Source organism: Aspergillus sclerotioniger (genome assembly GCF_003184525.1).
Source record: "Aspergillus sclerotioniger CBS 115572 chromosome Unknown BO94scaffold_22, whole genome shotgun sequence".
NCBI classification, from domain to species: Eukaryota; Fungi; Ascomycota; class Eurotiomycetes; order Eurotiales; family Aspergillaceae; genus Aspergillus; species Aspergillus sclerotioniger.
The window spans coordinates 276,409-291,232 of NW_020291012.1; the positions used below are offsets into that span (position 1 = coordinate 276,409).

At 53.1% G+C, this 14,824-nt stretch overlaps 8 protein-coding genes across 8 annotated transcripts; 4 read left to right on the forward strand and 4 right to left on the reverse strand.

The window, feature by feature from the left end:
• Window positions 1-43: 43 nt before the first annotated feature.
• On the forward strand, window positions 44-1,771 carry BO94DRAFT_521219 (CTL/SLC44 family protein; the record flags this gene model as incomplete). Its single annotated transcript, XM_025610140.1, has 2 exons — window positions 44-295; window positions 355-1,771. 2 exons carry the CDS (start codon window positions 44-46, stop codon window positions 1,699-1,701), a joined length of 1,599 nt encoding a protein of 532 aa, XP_025465201.1. The 3' UTR covers window positions 1,702-1,771.
• Window positions 1,772-1,911: 140 nt separating this feature from the next.
• Window positions 1,912-3,270, reverse strand: BO94DRAFT_587798 (extracellular serine rich protein; the record flags this gene model as incomplete). The annotated part of the gene is made up of 3 exons (XM_025615856.1): window positions 1,912-2,858; window positions 2,952-3,084; window positions 3,190-3,270. The coding sequence occupies 3 exons, from the start codon at window positions 3,268-3,270 to the stop codon at window positions 1,912-1,914; spliced, it is 1,161 nt and encodes a 386-aa protein (XP_025465202.1).
• A 612-nt stretch (window positions 3,271-3,882) lies between these two features.
• On the reverse strand, window positions 3,883-6,173 carry BO94DRAFT_496807 (uncharacterized protein). The gene is made up of 2 exons (XM_025609301.1): window positions 5,241-6,173; window positions 3,883-5,194 (listed from the first exon to the last, which is right to left on the reverse strand). The coding sequence occupies exons 1-2, from the start codon at window positions 5,924-5,926 to the stop codon at window positions 4,054-4,056; spliced, it is 1,827 nt and encodes a 608-aa protein (XP_025465203.1). The 5' UTR covers window positions 5,927-6,173; the 3' UTR covers window positions 3,883-4,053.
• Window positions 6,174-6,491: 318 nt separating this feature from the next.
• BO94DRAFT_496811 (bifunctional AAA family ATPase chaperone/translocase BCS1) lies at window positions 6,492-8,234 on the reverse strand. The gene is made up of 2 exons (XM_025609302.1): window positions 7,989-8,234; window positions 6,492-7,931 (listed from the first exon to the last, which is right to left on the reverse strand). Exons 1-2 carry the CDS (start codon window positions 8,139-8,141, stop codon window positions 6,579-6,581), a joined length of 1,506 nt encoding a protein of 501 aa, XP_025465204.1. The 5' UTR covers window positions 8,142-8,234; the 3' UTR covers window positions 6,492-6,578.
• Window positions 8,235-8,684: 450 nt separating this feature from the next.
• On the forward strand, window positions 8,685-10,135 carry BO94DRAFT_558434 (putative Zn-dependent hydrolase/oxidoreductase family protein; the record flags this gene model as incomplete). The annotated part of the gene is made up of 4 exons (XM_025614007.1): window positions 8,685-8,908; window positions 8,971-9,015; window positions 9,066-9,704; window positions 9,757-10,135. 4 exons carry the CDS (start codon window positions 8,685-8,687, stop codon window positions 10,133-10,135), a joined length of 1,287 nt encoding a protein of 428 aa, XP_025465205.1.
• Window positions 10,136-10,458: 323 nt separating this feature from the next.
• BO94DRAFT_157249 (uncharacterized protein) lies at window positions 10,459-11,712 on the forward strand. Its single transcript, XM_025605845.1, has one exon. The coding sequence runs from the start codon at window positions 10,782-10,784 to the stop codon at window positions 11,508-11,510; it is 729 nt and encodes a 242-aa protein (XP_025465206.1). The 5' UTR covers window positions 10,459-10,781; the 3' UTR covers window positions 11,511-11,712.
• Window positions 11,713-11,838: 126 nt separating this feature from the next.
• Window positions 11,839-14,007, forward strand: BO94DRAFT_537217 (chaperonin-containing T-complex subunit CCT3). Its single transcript, XM_025612219.1, has 6 exons — window positions 11,839-12,010; window positions 12,074-12,144; window positions 12,199-12,407; window positions 12,486-13,076; window positions 13,130-13,767; window positions 13,821-14,007. Exons 2-6 carry the CDS (start codon window positions 12,080-12,082, stop codon window positions 13,908-13,910), a joined length of 1,593 nt encoding a protein of 530 aa, XP_025465207.1. The 5' UTR covers window positions 11,839-12,010; window positions 12,074-12,079; the 3' UTR covers window positions 13,911-14,007.
• A 40-nt stretch (window positions 14,008-14,047) lies between these two features.
• BO94DRAFT_537219 (PRKRIP1 family protein) lies at window positions 14,048-14,657 on the reverse strand (the record flags this gene model as incomplete). Its single annotated transcript, XM_025612220.1, has 1 exon — window positions 14,048-14,657. A coding segment is annotated over exon 1 (581 nt), but the record flags the coding sequence as incomplete, so codon positions are not given.
• Between the last annotated feature and the right edge of the window lie 167 nt (window positions 14,658-14,824).

The window sequence follows — 14,824 nt, forward strand, 5'->3', positions numbered from 1 at the left end:
CCTCGTCATCACCTCCACACCACACGCATACACACAGAGCACCATGAGCGGCCAGACATCCAGCTACTACAACCCTCCTCAGGGCTTTGGCGACCAGCCTCAGCAACAGCCGTACAACTACTATCAAGGCCAACCGGCTCCCAACCAATACAATGGCAACTATCAAGGGCCCGAACCCAAACCGCCGGGACCGCCACAGGGGCCGCCGCCGACTTACAACCAAGCCGTGTATGGCTTCGACGAGGCCTTCAAAGTCGAGCGCCCCAAGTATAATGACATCTGGGCTGGGCTCTTGGTAACTTCATTCTCACTTCACCCTTCCTGCGCTGCACCGCACCAGACTGACCAGCATAGCTCATCGCAGTCTTCCTCGGCTACGTCGCCGTGTCGGGCGTGACGATCCATCGCTATGCGCAATACAAAGGCTTCAGCGGGGGTGGCATCTACGACTCATCCAACGACTTCTCCCTCAACACCAACACCCTCGTCCTCTTCATCTTCGTTCTCTGCGTCGCCCTGGCCTTTTCCTACGCCTACTTCCTCGGCGCCCGCTACTTCTCCAAGCTCTTCATCTGGGTCACCGGTATCCTGAACATCGTCTTTGCCCTCGGCACCGCCATTTACTACCTCGTCCGCAAGCAATACGGCGGTGGCATTGTCTTCCTCATCTTCGGCGTCTTCGCCATCATCTGCTTCATCAGCTGGATCCCCCGCATCCCTTTCACAGCCTACATGATGGAAGTCTCCATCGACATCTCCCGTCGCTACGGCCACATGTTCCTCGTCAGCACCATCGGCGGCCTCGTCGCCGTCGCCTTCGCCGCCTGGTTCTCCGTGACCCTCGTGTCCATCTATGTCGCCTACGAGCCCGACAGTACCGGCACAAACCCCGCCTGTCGCTCCGGCGGCTGCAGCACCGCCCGCGTCATCGGCCTGGTCATCTACGTCACCTTCGCCATGTACTGGTTCAGCGAATGGATCAAAAACACCGTCCACACCACCATCGCCGGCATTTACGGCTCCTGGTACTTCTTCTCCAAATCCCCCCAGGGCATGCCTCAGGGCGCCACCCGAGGCGCCTTCCGCCGCGCCACCACCTACTCCTTCGGCAGCATCAGCTTCGGCTCGCTCATCATCGCCATCATCAACATGCTCCGCCAGGCCTGCTCCGTCGCTCAGCGCCAGGAAGCCGCCCAGGGCAGTCTCCTGGGAAGCATCATGTTCTGGATCCTCGGCTGCTTTATCTCAATGCTCGACTGGTTCGTCACGTTCTTCAACCGCTACGCATTCTGCCATATCGCCCTCTACGGCAAAGCATATATCCCGGCCGCGAAAGACACCTGGAAGATGATGAAAGATCGCGGTGTAGATGCCCTGGTCAACGATTGTCTCGTGGGACCGGTATTGACCATGGGCTCGGTGTTCGTGTCGTACGTGTGTGCTCTGCTCGCGTATTTGTATTTGCAGTTCACGAACCCGGCGTATAACCGGGATGGGGATTTCACGGCGGTTATCATGGCATTTGCATTTGTCATTGGGCTGCAGATTTGTCAGATCTTTATGACACCCGTGGGAAGTGGTATTGAGACGTTGTTTGCAGCCATGGCGTGGGATCCTCAGGTCTTGGTGCATGATCATCCCGAGATGTATTATCGGTTGGTGCAGTTGTATCCAAAGGTGCAGGAGGCGATTCATGCGTGATTTTATTACCATAATCGGTGTAATCAATGTGAAATGGGCAGATCAAGATATAGTATATTGTCATAATCAGGACTGAAATATCAAGCTACATAATCGACATTTAACTAACCTACATAAGACATACTACATGGCACATAATTATTCATCACCATACATAAACCTCATAACCCATCCCCTTCACCACGAACATATAATAGAGACAGGGTCTCCTCAGGAAAGTATCCACCCCCAAGCCAACCCCGCAACCACCATCATCCCCACCACCGACCTTCTCCCACCCACAGCACCAGCACCTCCCGTAAACATCACCCCATAATCATCCTCATCCCCTTCTCCCCCATTCTCCAACGAATCAACTCCACTCGGCACCGCCCCCACCGCAGACGACGTCCCCGCAACACTCCCAGCCGATGATGATGATGATGATGCCAACGTCGCAAACAGTCCCGTCGAGGAACTACCCCCCGCCTCATCTGTTGCTGAGCTGGTAGCAGCACCAGTATCAGTAGCGGTAGCGGTAGCAGTAGCAGTAGCAGTAACCATAACCCCATCCACCACCCCCGTGCTAGCTCCAGTGGCTGCTGTAGCCCCAGTCTGCGTAGCAGGGACATTTACATTCGTGCCCTCGACACCAACAGGCGCAGTGGGAGAACTATACCCCGGTAGATCACAGGCACAGTCTGTACGTGTCTCGGTGAAGACTTTATAGACGACGTTGGCGTTGGAGGCGTCGGTCATGTGGACGTTGTGGTGGTGGGGGATTGTTGTAGTGGGTTCTGTGTTTGTGTCTGTGGCTTCTTGGGTATCTGTGTTCTCTTCTATATTTGTTGTATCTGTATCCATCTCTGTGTCTGGATCTGGGGCGTATGCACGCCTCATATCCATGTTCCTCATCTCCTCGGCAGTCATGTTCATATCATCCACATCGTTCATATCCGTATTGGCGGTGTTAGTGTTGACGACTGGTGCCGTTCGCAGATTGCTCTTCCTTGTTGTGTATGTATCTGCGGTACTCCTCTCCTTGTCGCTTGTCTCCAAGCTATCGTTAGTAGATGCATTGCTGGGCCCGGCAACGCGCATCATAGGCGTGCTTCCTTTTCTGGCGGGGACGGGGACGGTGGTATCGGAGCAGATGTATGTGGGGATTGAAGTGGGGGCTATAATATTGGATAGATTTTCTTGTTAGTAGGGCTTTTTATTGTATTGTATGGGATTTGGGAGGTTTGGGGGATAGGGATAGATGGACATACAGACACCCTCACTTGCACAATTATCCAATGTCTCCTGGTCCAAGGTATCTGGGTTAAAGGGCGCGTTGCAGAAACAGTCTAGGGCTGAGGGGGAGGTGCATTCTGTGTTGTGGTAGGTGCGGGCGATGGAGGACTATATTTCTTATAGTATTAGTATTGTAGAGATGGGATTGCGAGAGTAGGATGGAATAGCATTGGAAGTAGAATAGGATAGGATAGGATAGGATGGAAAACTCACCGCACACTGCAAATACCCCAGGCCTTTGTTGGTTGTAGCAGCGGCGAGGGATATAGTCGAGAGGAAGAGAAGCGTGTGCATTTTTCTCTTCAATTCTTTTCTTTCTTTTTCTTGTTCTCTGTTTGTTCTTGGTGTATTATCTGCTGCTTGCTTTCTCAAGTCTGAGGTATTGTTAAGTAGACGATAGTCTCAAGTCTCTAGCTATATCTTGACGATGGAAGGCGTCTATATAGATACACCCTTCTCTGTGGCGACTGCACATCCCTGTGGAATTCCATCCCAGCCGACTGGGATGTGAATCTGGGTGGTTAGTGGGTATCTAATTGGTGGTGGGTTGCAGACTGGAATGTGGTCGGTGGCTTGTGGTATGTATGAATGTTTCCTGTTCCTCAGTATCTACCTAGTCCTTATCACTGCAGATTTTGGGTCGTGTTCTTGGTAGGTATCCGGTGTGGGAGATTGTCTTAGATCGTATACTTTTGTGGGGGTTGTTGTTGTCGCGGTCTTGGATGGCTATGATCAATATAGAAGAATATGGATGAGACTAGATCTGGCTTGGAATCGGGAAGAAGAAAGTGAAGGCTCAGGAATGGTGAACAAGGTGTAACTACGTCAGATTGTTACACTTTATAGTATTAGGGCGATCTTTCGGATTGTTAGACTCTATCTATAAGATTCCTATAATGATAATGTATCGATTGTTGTGGTGATGGTTGCTCCATCACTGTAGCTGTCAAACAACAACTATACCTAGGATATACATGATCAAGAATGTCATGGAGAATATCTCCGCGCAGAATAATGGCATAGTTCCCAGAAAAACGCCTCATAACATCATAACTCCACAGGTCGTATAACGTGTACTCAGCTCCTCGTCACACACCGAGTCAAGTTCACCACCAACCAGGCCATCCCCTTGACAATCGCTGTCAGTGTGTGTACCATCACACTCAAACTCCAGAACAGCACCCGCACACATGCCCGCGTAATCCATGGCAGCTGCTGTCCCTCTCGCGACCCACCCCCGTACCGTCCATACTTGTCCATGTCGAACTCCTCCACCACAATCTCTCGGTTCTTCGGCTTGGACTGGCCCCAGAACTGATACCACTTCCGTTGTTTCGAATCAGGCCGTGATTTCATCTTCGACCAGAGCCGGCTTCCTTCTGTATCGTCTTCGCGTTCCGCCAGGGTTATCATGTCCCCATCGGGGCTGGTACCAAATGATTCATTCCCCGAGGCTGAATACACATTTAGCCCCTCGAGAACACACCTGGTAGACTCGTCCGACGCCGCCACAGCGAGTATGGCAGAAACAAGCGAATCGATGGCATACAGAGATGGAATCGTCTCCACAATGGCAACAGTAGCTATGGTCAACGTCATGCTCCTCAAGTCCAACGACGCCAGGGGCTCGTCCGTATCGGTCAGGGGCAGCGTGGATGTGCGAGGCGTAGCGGGCATAGCACTTTCGACAGCATTGGCTGGTAGAGGCGTGGTGACGAGTATGGTGGGAGCTTCTCCCTCCCTGGAAGGACAGGAAACTATAATGTGAAGCACCCCCGAATACTTTGACTGCACGGGCGACAAAGGAATGCCCGCGGCACCAACCAACGCGGGAAGCTTACTCAGTGCCGGGTGGTGAAGCTCGTACACCTGTTTCGATTGGCTCCATAGCAGCTTGCAGGATTCCTGGGCTGCTACTCGCTTGAGTGCATCCCCTTCCGCCTGGACTGCCTCGGACGCTGAGAGCCGAAGCTCTTCCGCCAGCTCTGTGGCTTGGTCGATGGCAAGAATGGCTGCCAATCGGGGGAATAAAATGGAGACCAGTCCATCGTAAGGTGGTTGGCGACGGGATTTTGCCTCCAATTTCAGGTTCATTACAGGGACACTGCTTTCCTGCTTGGAAGGGTTCCTCCGTATGATGGATATGTCCTTTCCTAAGGTTCGCATTGTGTAGAAAGGTGCATTGGGATGTCCAAAAGCAAGGGTATCAGTGTCAATTCTAGAAAGATCAGCATCTGTCACAAGCAAGTTCATGAACAGCTTACCGTTCAATGCGCAGGTTGGATGTTCCAGGTATATTCCGGGGGCGTTGACCATTGGCAACTTCCCATAGACTCTTTAATTCTTCCTGAGATGAATATGTCTCCACTGGGTCAAGGACGCCAACAGGAAAGTTCATCACACTCGCAGGAACTGTCTTGGGCCCAAGAGCTTGATCGATCTCTGGAGCAGACGGGGGTACCATATCAGCAGGCCTGGGATATTCCCGGTGGCCATTGTATGAGGGCTCTGGATAGTATTGCTGGTTCAACGGTAGACCAAGGTTATATCGAAATCTCGACTTCATCGGCACCACCGGAGCCGCGGCTGGTGAGCTGTCCTGGGAACGAGAAGGCTCTCTGGTCCTGGCCGAATGTGACGGAGAGCCAACTCGCTCTGTCGGACGCTGTCGCACGTTATCATACAAAGGTGACCTGGTTCGTTCTTGGATTGTCTCCGGGATGGAGACGGGAGTTGATCTGGAGACTGCTTTGGGAGGTGGCTTGATAGAGTTGGTGTCGTCGATCAGCTTGAAGATCACTGCTTCTGTCGGGCTATTCTTGCCATGGAGCTCTTCCATGGGTATTGTATCAGTGTGCGTTCTAATGGCTGGTCTTTTCCTTGCCCATTGTGAAACGTCCCTAGGCGCTCTGCTCTCCGAGGGCGACGGGAATAGCTGGAACTGATTCATGACGTCGGTGATATGCAGAAGAAGCGTGCTCAGTTTCAACCATGTAAAGGAGATCAAGTATGTGTATGCAGTTAGATTTATTATGACGATCTAAACAAGTGACGAAAGAGTTATCAACTGGTTGAAGTAATTGAATCAGGGAACCAGGGTAGTATATAACCGCATGCAATCGCCCACCTCATCGCGCCGTGTGACGGCTTCGGCCATGCAGAATCGTCAGTATCTCACGGCGGCAAGGGTCTTGACGATAACAGGCTGCTAGTGTGAAGAAGATGCGGTGGGGAAGAAACCTGCATGACCGGGTCGGCGTTTAACCTCGACATCTCGCTGGACCGAGCGGCACATGGTGGCTTAGAAAGCCCGGCGCTTCCAATGACAACAGACCCGATTCGCACCAAATAGCGCTGAAGTCAGGATCGGCGATGGAGTGTGGTGGAGAGCGAGCGTGACTGGAGGAAGTGAAGGATGACCGGCTACCAAAGAGGGAACAAGCCCGAGGGTATACTTGCAGGCCAGCGCATTGTTCAACCCGCGCAGTCTGGCTCATCACATCAAGGCCACAACCCTTACAGCTACTCCAACCGTTTGCTCTCATTAGTATGATACATTTGCCGCCACGCAGATTAATATACATAGCGCTCTATAATACAGTCTAATTTTCATGCCCCATAGCCTCGTCATGGACACGGAAGGTCAACCCCTCGGCCATCGCAATAGCTCCGTCCATATTGCCCTTGTTATACAAAAACAGCCCCTGCAGAGCAGCAGCGCTAGTGCTCCTCGATCGATCAGCCTTGAAGCCGTTCTCGTCCTCGATCAGCCCCAATTCTTGTAGCCGGCTGAGGAACGTCTGCCGGTTGGAGCCGCTCGGGTCCAGCTCTCCGTAGAACCGGTCCCAGAGACAACCGACCTGATAGCGAGTCACCTCGCCTAGGCGCACGGTCATGTCTACCCGACCTGGGCGGACTAGCGCCTCGTCCAGCCTTTCAACGTGGTTGGTGGTGAGGAAGATAATCCGTTCCTCGGCGCTTGCCACACCGTCCAGGGCATTCAACAGACCCGAAAAGGTCACGTTGGCACCGCGATACCCGTCTTCGTCTGTCTGAGTCCGGCGGTTCGAGAACGCAGCGTCGACATCTTCAAGCAAGACCAGGGTCCGGTTGGGGACAATCGTCAGGAGATGGTTCAGCCGATCATCGGTCAATCCCCGCTCGCTGAGGTTCAAGATGGCAATGTCGTAGTCCAACTCGCCCGCCAAAGCTTGGATAAACGAACTTTTACCCGTTCCAGGTGGCCCATAGAGCAGGTAGCCACGGCGATACGGGATGCCCCGATCGTGATACCATTTGGCACTGGACACAAAGTCCTGCACGTCGTCCACGATCCGCTCCTTGACTCCCTCATCGAGAACCACTGAGTCCAATGGACGCTTCCGCCGCGGCTGTCCAAATAGCTTCCATTCGGCGCCCCAGCTGTTGTAGATGGATGTCTTGCCCTCGTGGGACTTTGCCGCGTGCGCATGCGCTTCGGTGAAGAGGTCTTCGAAGACATGTCGATGCGAATAAAGGGTGGTCAGAGTGATGGTTTCCCACGGCCGGCCGGTGTGAAGGTCCTGAGACTTGGACTCCCGCATTCGGTTGACAAAGATAAACGCATTCTTATAGCGCAAAACATGCCGGCCAGGGCCCGGCACGAGAGCGAAATGGGTCTGTATGGCGCCGTTGGCGCGCTCGACTTTCTGTGTTTGGATAGAGAGATGGCGCATCCCCGGTGTTAACCTTTGTAATAGAGACTCCATAAAGCCAGACCTGCTGGCCGCGGAGCGAGCCGAGTGAAGTTGGGATTGTTGATATAGTGTCATCCAGTGGAGGAACCACGGGTAGGAATCGTCCTTGATGCTAATTTCGACGTCGACGAGCATGCGTCGGCGGAGGAGAGCAGCGCCATGACGGACGCCCTTTTGCGCGAGACTGAGCCCGGCTCCCAGACCGGCGAGACCAAATCCCTAATCATCCAGGTACTGTCAGCACCTACTGAGAGGAATCATTGCGGCGAAGCTTACCGCGGTGAAGAAAGGGTTGTTGGTTAGCTGGGAGAGAAGGCCTCCGTCGCCTGTAGGCTGCCCCGCCGCGTGAATGGCATCAGACCGTTGCTGCGCAATCAGATCGACAGGCGAAGGCAGCCCTGGGGTATTTGACGGTCCATTGGGGTCCATGCCAACAGTGAACAATGAGGCTGCACCGCCACCTATAAGTTGTCCGGTCCAGTCCCTTTCGTGCTCAGCAATGGGACTTCCGGGGAGTCGGAGTTATGACGGGCCGAGGACGACGCTGCGTAGCCTGAACAATGATACTCCGTACGGAGTAACTAGAGTAACAATGCATCCCGGTATGGATACGTCGAGTATTCTAGACCCCATGTATCATGGATACCCACCCATTAGGCACCAAGAGAGTCGTGGAAGCCAGATACTAGATGTATACGTGGAAGAAAGAACCAACCATGACATGGCAGTCATCAACCGGCCAGACGGAGATAACGGGCTTTACCATGACATCGGACATCGGGATTACTACCTGGTTTCTCGCTGCTCGGCATTATAAGAGGGCTAGTATCACCATTTGGGTTTTTTGGGCAATTACAATCGTAGGTATCTCTTTGTGTTCACAGCGATGATCCCAAGGCAAGCGCCACCAAGCATCGTATAAGAACCCCCTTCGCCCTCCCCCTCCCCCTCGCCTGCGCCCTCTCCTCAACCATGCGAGCATTCCTGCGTGGTTGGTCTTGTTTCCGACAGCGCAGTGCTTATGTGCCCCCTTTGTCTTCTCCATCAAGACGCATCATGGCCACGACTACATCAGCTGGTTCAACGTCGGCTGCCCTCTTCTCCCTTGCCGTTATTCTCTCTCCAGTTTCCCCGGAACCGGAGGATGTCAAGGAGAAGAGCCATCATCTCAAAGACGGCTTCCAAATTCCCTGGGAGTATGTCCTCTCACAGCTATGCATGCATCCACACTATTTTGTTGCTAACAAATTCTATGAAGTTCATGGAGAGCTCCGACAATGGGTGACGCTTTCCGCATGTGGGGGTGAGTACGAGGCTTTCCCATCGCTCTTTACCATAGCTAACGAGTTGAAGACGCATCCTCACGGGGAAGATCAAATGGCCGGATGTCACGCCCCCCACAGTCCCGGTTCAAAAACCAACATTTCTGTCTACTCGAGAAACGTCCAATCTACGGGCGACATGGCTAGGTCATGCTTGTTACTATGTCGAATTTCCCGGGGGCCTCCGAGTTCTGTTCGACCCCGTTTTCGAAGATCGTTGCTCCCCGGTGTCTTGGATGGGCCCCAAGCGCTACACCGACCCGCCATGCCACATCGAAGATATTCCCACCATTGATGCAGTGGTGATCTCCCACAACCATTACGATCACTTATCTCACCCCACGGTCCAAGAAATCGCCAAGCGCCATCCGAATTGCCATTTCTTTGCCCCCCTGGGTAACAAAAAATGGTTCAGCAGCATTGGGATTAGCAACGTGACGGAGCTGGACTGGTGGGAGGAGCGCGACATTGTCCTTTCACCATTGACCGGACCCGCCACAGAGGTCAATGAAGCCGGAGAAGGCCACAGCTCAAGTCCATCTAATATTACAGCACGAATCGGCTGCTTGCCCTCGCAGCATACAAGTAACAGGGGCGTGTTTGATCGAGCAAAGACCTTGTGGGCTTCGTGGTCCATTGAATCGGGGGGTCAGAAATTGTGGTTTGCTGGGTAAGTATAACCATCTATGAGACCTCAGTATTCTAACCACGAGCGCCAACAGAGACACGGGCTATAGAGCGGTGCCAGAGCTGCCTGCTGGAACCGATGACCACGCCCCAGAGTACAACTTCCCCTCATGCCCTGCATTCAAACAGATCGGTCAGTTCCGGGGACCCTTCGATCTGGGGCTGATCCCGATCGGTGCCTACTCGCCCCGGTGGTTCATGAGCACCATGCATGCAGATCCTCATGACGCAGTCCAAATATTCCAGGACACCAAGTGCAAACGAGCCATGGCAATCCACTGGGGTACCTGGGTGCTAACGGATGAAGAAGTGCTTGAACCCCCCAAGAAGTTGAAAGAGGCTCTCAATAAGCATGGCATCCCAGAGGTTGAGGTATTTGACGTTTGCGACATCGGTGAAAGCCGGGAATTCTGAGAGTCATGTGCGCCGGGAAAGTTTCGGGCCCGTCCTTCTAATACTTTTAATAACTGTACGATACCTGCATGCTGATCATTGTATGTGCACACGGATACACCCTCGCAACTCTATAATCCATGCATCTCTCTTTCTCCTCACCGTCTTTTGTACATGTGATGAGTCGTCAAGATCAACCCTCCGATGCGCTTCAAGCTCCTATAGAATGACAGGCTTTTGTAGAGGCTCTACACCATGTGACGGCATAGGCCTATTTATGGAGCCTCGCAGTGAATGACCCTGCACCAAGAACGCGTCCAAGACGCACACGACGTCTTTCTTATTTGATTGTCGGCGTTGGCAAATATAGTGGTGCGCATTGTCCCAAAGACCAATTGTAGCTCTACCTTCAAAATGCCCGAGTGAGTGACCCAGTGATGAGTGAACGTGTGTACCAGTAAGTCAAACAAGCAGTAGAGGACATGGAAATGATACGCTCTTAATACCCGAGTCTGATCTCACCTAGCGACAAAGTTCATCATTTTGGTTGCCTTTTATTTGCTTCAGAGAACCTACCACGTATTTTTGGCCCCATCACCCCAACTGCTCAGCCTCTCAGTTCCGATGAACTTCCGTCTCACTGCGCTTACATCATCACATCAAAGACATGGCTCTAACAGCGAGCTCACAGGAGTCCAGTTATATCTGGCGAAGCAGCTCCGACACTTGGGGAAGCTGTGCATGGGATACGAACCGCCGATACTCCATGGATGACGAAGAGGAGGTGCTGTACGATCTTGACGAAGCCGCTCTAGCACAGCTTCCCCAACATCTCCAGAACAACATGCGCCAACTACAACTAGAACGATTGCGCAAATACCACAGCCAGGAACCTAGCCCCCGGCCTGTCCATCACAGCCCCTACGCAGAAACCTGGTTCAAGAACATGATGGCACGACTTTCGGCAGACCAGGAAATGAGCGAAGTCCATGGCCTGCGGGAATCCAGGCATGAATATCAAGACGATGTTACTTGGAGTTTGATCCAACGGCAATGGAGTGCAAACAGACAGCACGACCTGACGACGAGAGATCTGGAGTCCTGGCACTTGAGCGACGATCTGTTTTCAAATCATGCGACAATCGCAGAAAATGATACCGCCTATTCAAATTCCAGCACACGTATATGTAGCCTGCACGGATTGGGAGTCAATGGGATTGGGGTCCATCTATCAGAGACTGATACACGTGAGAGCAGAGACCGGCAGCAGGTGGCCGAAAAGGTCTCATCGCAGGTTCGCAAACGAAGTTTGTCTCTGATCACCCATATGCGAGCTCATATGCGCTGTCGCGTGCGCAAAAGTATTCAGAAGCTGAGCAAGCTTTTGAAGAAATGAATCAATCGTGATTACTAAAAGGCTGGGTTGACGCTATGAACATGAGTGCGTGGGGGACATGTCCTGGGTCTGTTTCATTGGAGTTTGGCAGGATCGGAAAAAAGGGAACTGTTTGACAAGTGTTTGACGAACATATGGGATATCTGTATAAGACTAAAATGTACATACTACCGAGATACGTTGTGGGAATGAGAAAAGAACGATTGGATTCGATGACTTGCGATAGGAGTAGATCAGGGGGAAGAGGCACTAGTCCCAAAGCAGCATGGTGGCGGTGAGCTTCTTGTCCGCAATCCCACTTCGAGGAGCGCTGGAAATTTGATGGTGACGGCGGGCACAACACTTCAGCTCCCCCCACGAGAAGGCCCCTATCTGACCGCTTGTCGATCGGCTTCGGAGTTTACTCCATCTTTCCCTCGGGACCTTTCCATTTCACTCTTCCTTACCCGACGCAAGTCAAAGAACCACCGCCATCATGCAAGCACCGGTGGTGGTCATGAGTATGTCAAATCGAGGGGAAACTCCGGGGCTTGGCTCATATCGCTAACCTCCCATCTTCATAGACACCAATGCTGGTGAGAGACAGGTTGGGCGTAAAGCTCAGCTGTCCAACATCGCCGCTGCGAAGACGTACGTGAGCCTCCTACCCTTCCCCGCTCCGGCTTCTAACTCGGGACTGGACCTGCAGTGTTGCGGACATCATCCGGTCATGTCTGGGACCCAAGGCGATGCTGAAGATGCTTCTCGACCCCATGGGCGGTATTGTTTTGACCAACGACGGACACGCTATCCTGAGAGAAATCGAGGTGTCGCACCCCGCCGCGAAGAGCATGATCGAACTGAGCCGTACCCAAGACGAGGAGGTCGGCGACGGAACGACGACTGTCATTATCCTGGGTACGTACCTGCCGCTTGCGTTGAGATTTTTATAATATCGGGCTTCTACGTGACATCTAGATTGCTAACTGGTCACAGCTGGTGAGATGCTCGCCCAGGCCCTCCCCCAACTCGAACGCAACATCCACCCCGTTGTCATCATCTCGGCTTTCAAGCGTGCTCTGGCGGACGCCCTCGCCATCGTGGAGGAGGTTTCGTTACCCGTGGATATCGATGACGACAAGGCTATGTACACCCTCATCCAGTCATCCATTGGCACCAAGTTCGTTTCCCGGTGGTCGGAGCTCATGTGCAGCCTGGCGCTCAAGGCTGTCCGGACCGTGTCTTTCGATGCTGGTGGTGGAAAGAGGGAGGTCGACATCAAGCGCTACGCTCGTATTGAGAAGATTCCTGGCGGTCAGATTGAGGAGAGTGAGGTTATCGACGGTGTCATGATCAACAAGGACATCACCCACCCCAAGATGCGGAGAAGGATAGAGAACCCGAGAGTTCTCCTGCTCGACTGCCCGCTGGAGTACAAGAAGGGTGAATCGCAGACGAACATTGAGATCACCAAGGAGGACGACTGGAACCGCATCCTGCAGATTGAGGAGGAGCAAGTGAAGCACATGTGCGACGCTATCCTGGCACTCAAGCCCGACGTTGTCATCACCGAGAAGGGTGTTTCTGGTATGAAAACCGTCCTGATCTTTGCATGCAATCATCCTCTAACCACTCCCTAGACCTTGCCCAGCACTACTTGGTGAAGGCCAATGTCACAGCTCTCCGTCGTGTGAGAAAGACCGATAACAACCGTATCGCCAGAGCCACTGGTGCCACCATCGTGAACCGTGTCGATGACCTTCAGGAATCCGACATCGGAACTCAGTGTGGTCTGTTCGAGATCGAGAAGATTGGCGATGAATACTTCACCTTCCTCAGAAAGTGCCAGAGCCCTAAGGCTTGCACGATCCTTCTCCGTGGCCCGTCCAAGGATATCCTCAACGAAATCGAGCGGAACCTTCAGGATGCCATGTCGGTTGCCAGGAACGTCATCTTCCACCCCCGTCTTTGCCCCGGCGGTGGTGCCATTGAAATGGCCGTTTCCGTCAGATTGAGCCAGTTGGCCAAGTCTATTGAGGGTGTCCAACAATGGCCCTACAAGGCCGTTGCTGATGCCATGGAGGTCATCCCCCGGACGCTGGCACAGAATGCTGGAGCCAGCCCCATCCGTGTCCTCACCCGCATGAGGGCTAAGCACGTCGAAGGCCACACCACGTGGGGTCTGGATGGAGACTCCGGTGCCTTGGTGGATATGAAGGAGTATGGCGTTTGGGAACCCGAGGCGGTCAAGCTTCAGAGCATCAAGACTGCTGTCGAGGTGAGTACCGGCATATCAGACCCCCTGTTACCTCAAACTAACTCGTCTCCCAGTCCGCATGCCTCCTCCTTCGTGTCGATGATATCTGCAGTGGCAAGTCTGCTCAGCAGGCGGGTGCCGGTGTCGGTGGTGGTGATGATTAAATATTAGGACGACCGAAATTAAAACTGCGTACATAATGCTGCACGATTACCTTTTGATTCTGTATGAATATCCTAGACCAAAAATTACATGGGTATCTTCATATCGTACACCTCCAGGGGCCCATCCCCGGATTACCCCGCAGCCGTATACTCTCAGTCATCGTGGATGATCACTCCAGTGACCTCCGTGGCCTCCTCCGGAACATCACCGCCAGACTGCTTATCACCGTCCTTATTGACACTAGGGCCAACCTCTTTCTTCCCAGCCTCATCAACAGCCATCTTATCGCCGTTCGACGCATTCTTCTTGCCCTTCTTCGCATTCCTCTTCTCCCTCCTCTTCCTGTTCTTCTCCGTCTTCTCCTCATCCTTCCGTCGGGCTTCTTCCCTCTTCTGCTCCCATTCCTTGTCCTCCACCTCCTTATCAACCTCGCTCTGCATCAGTCGCAGACGCTCGTACTCCCTCCTCCGACTCGCCTTGTAGACATGGAACTCTCCCGACCCCGCACCAGCCGAGGAACCCTGAACGTTTGCGACAATCTCGGGCGGGGGAGGTAACGAGGACGAGGTTCGCTGCTTGGAGGAATCCGGAAGTCTGATCTCTTTCGAGGGATCCCGAAAGAGGGTTTCGATCTGTGTGGCGTGTTCGAAATGCGGTGTCACGGCACGGCGTTTGACGGGGCGCTTGCTGCGCGGGTCTGCGCTGGTAGGAATCGATTCGGGACCGGGTTCGGACATGGTTGAATTGGTTTGGAGATTGCTTGGATTGGAAGTGGGAGTTGTAGGAAGAGATGGATAGATTGCGCAATGGCGATTCGGATTTGTTTCGAGGGGTGGTTTCTCAGGGCAGAATCTGATTGAGGTGGTGTTGTCGGTGAGCGTAGCTGTGCGACGAATGAAGTCTTTAAGCTTGT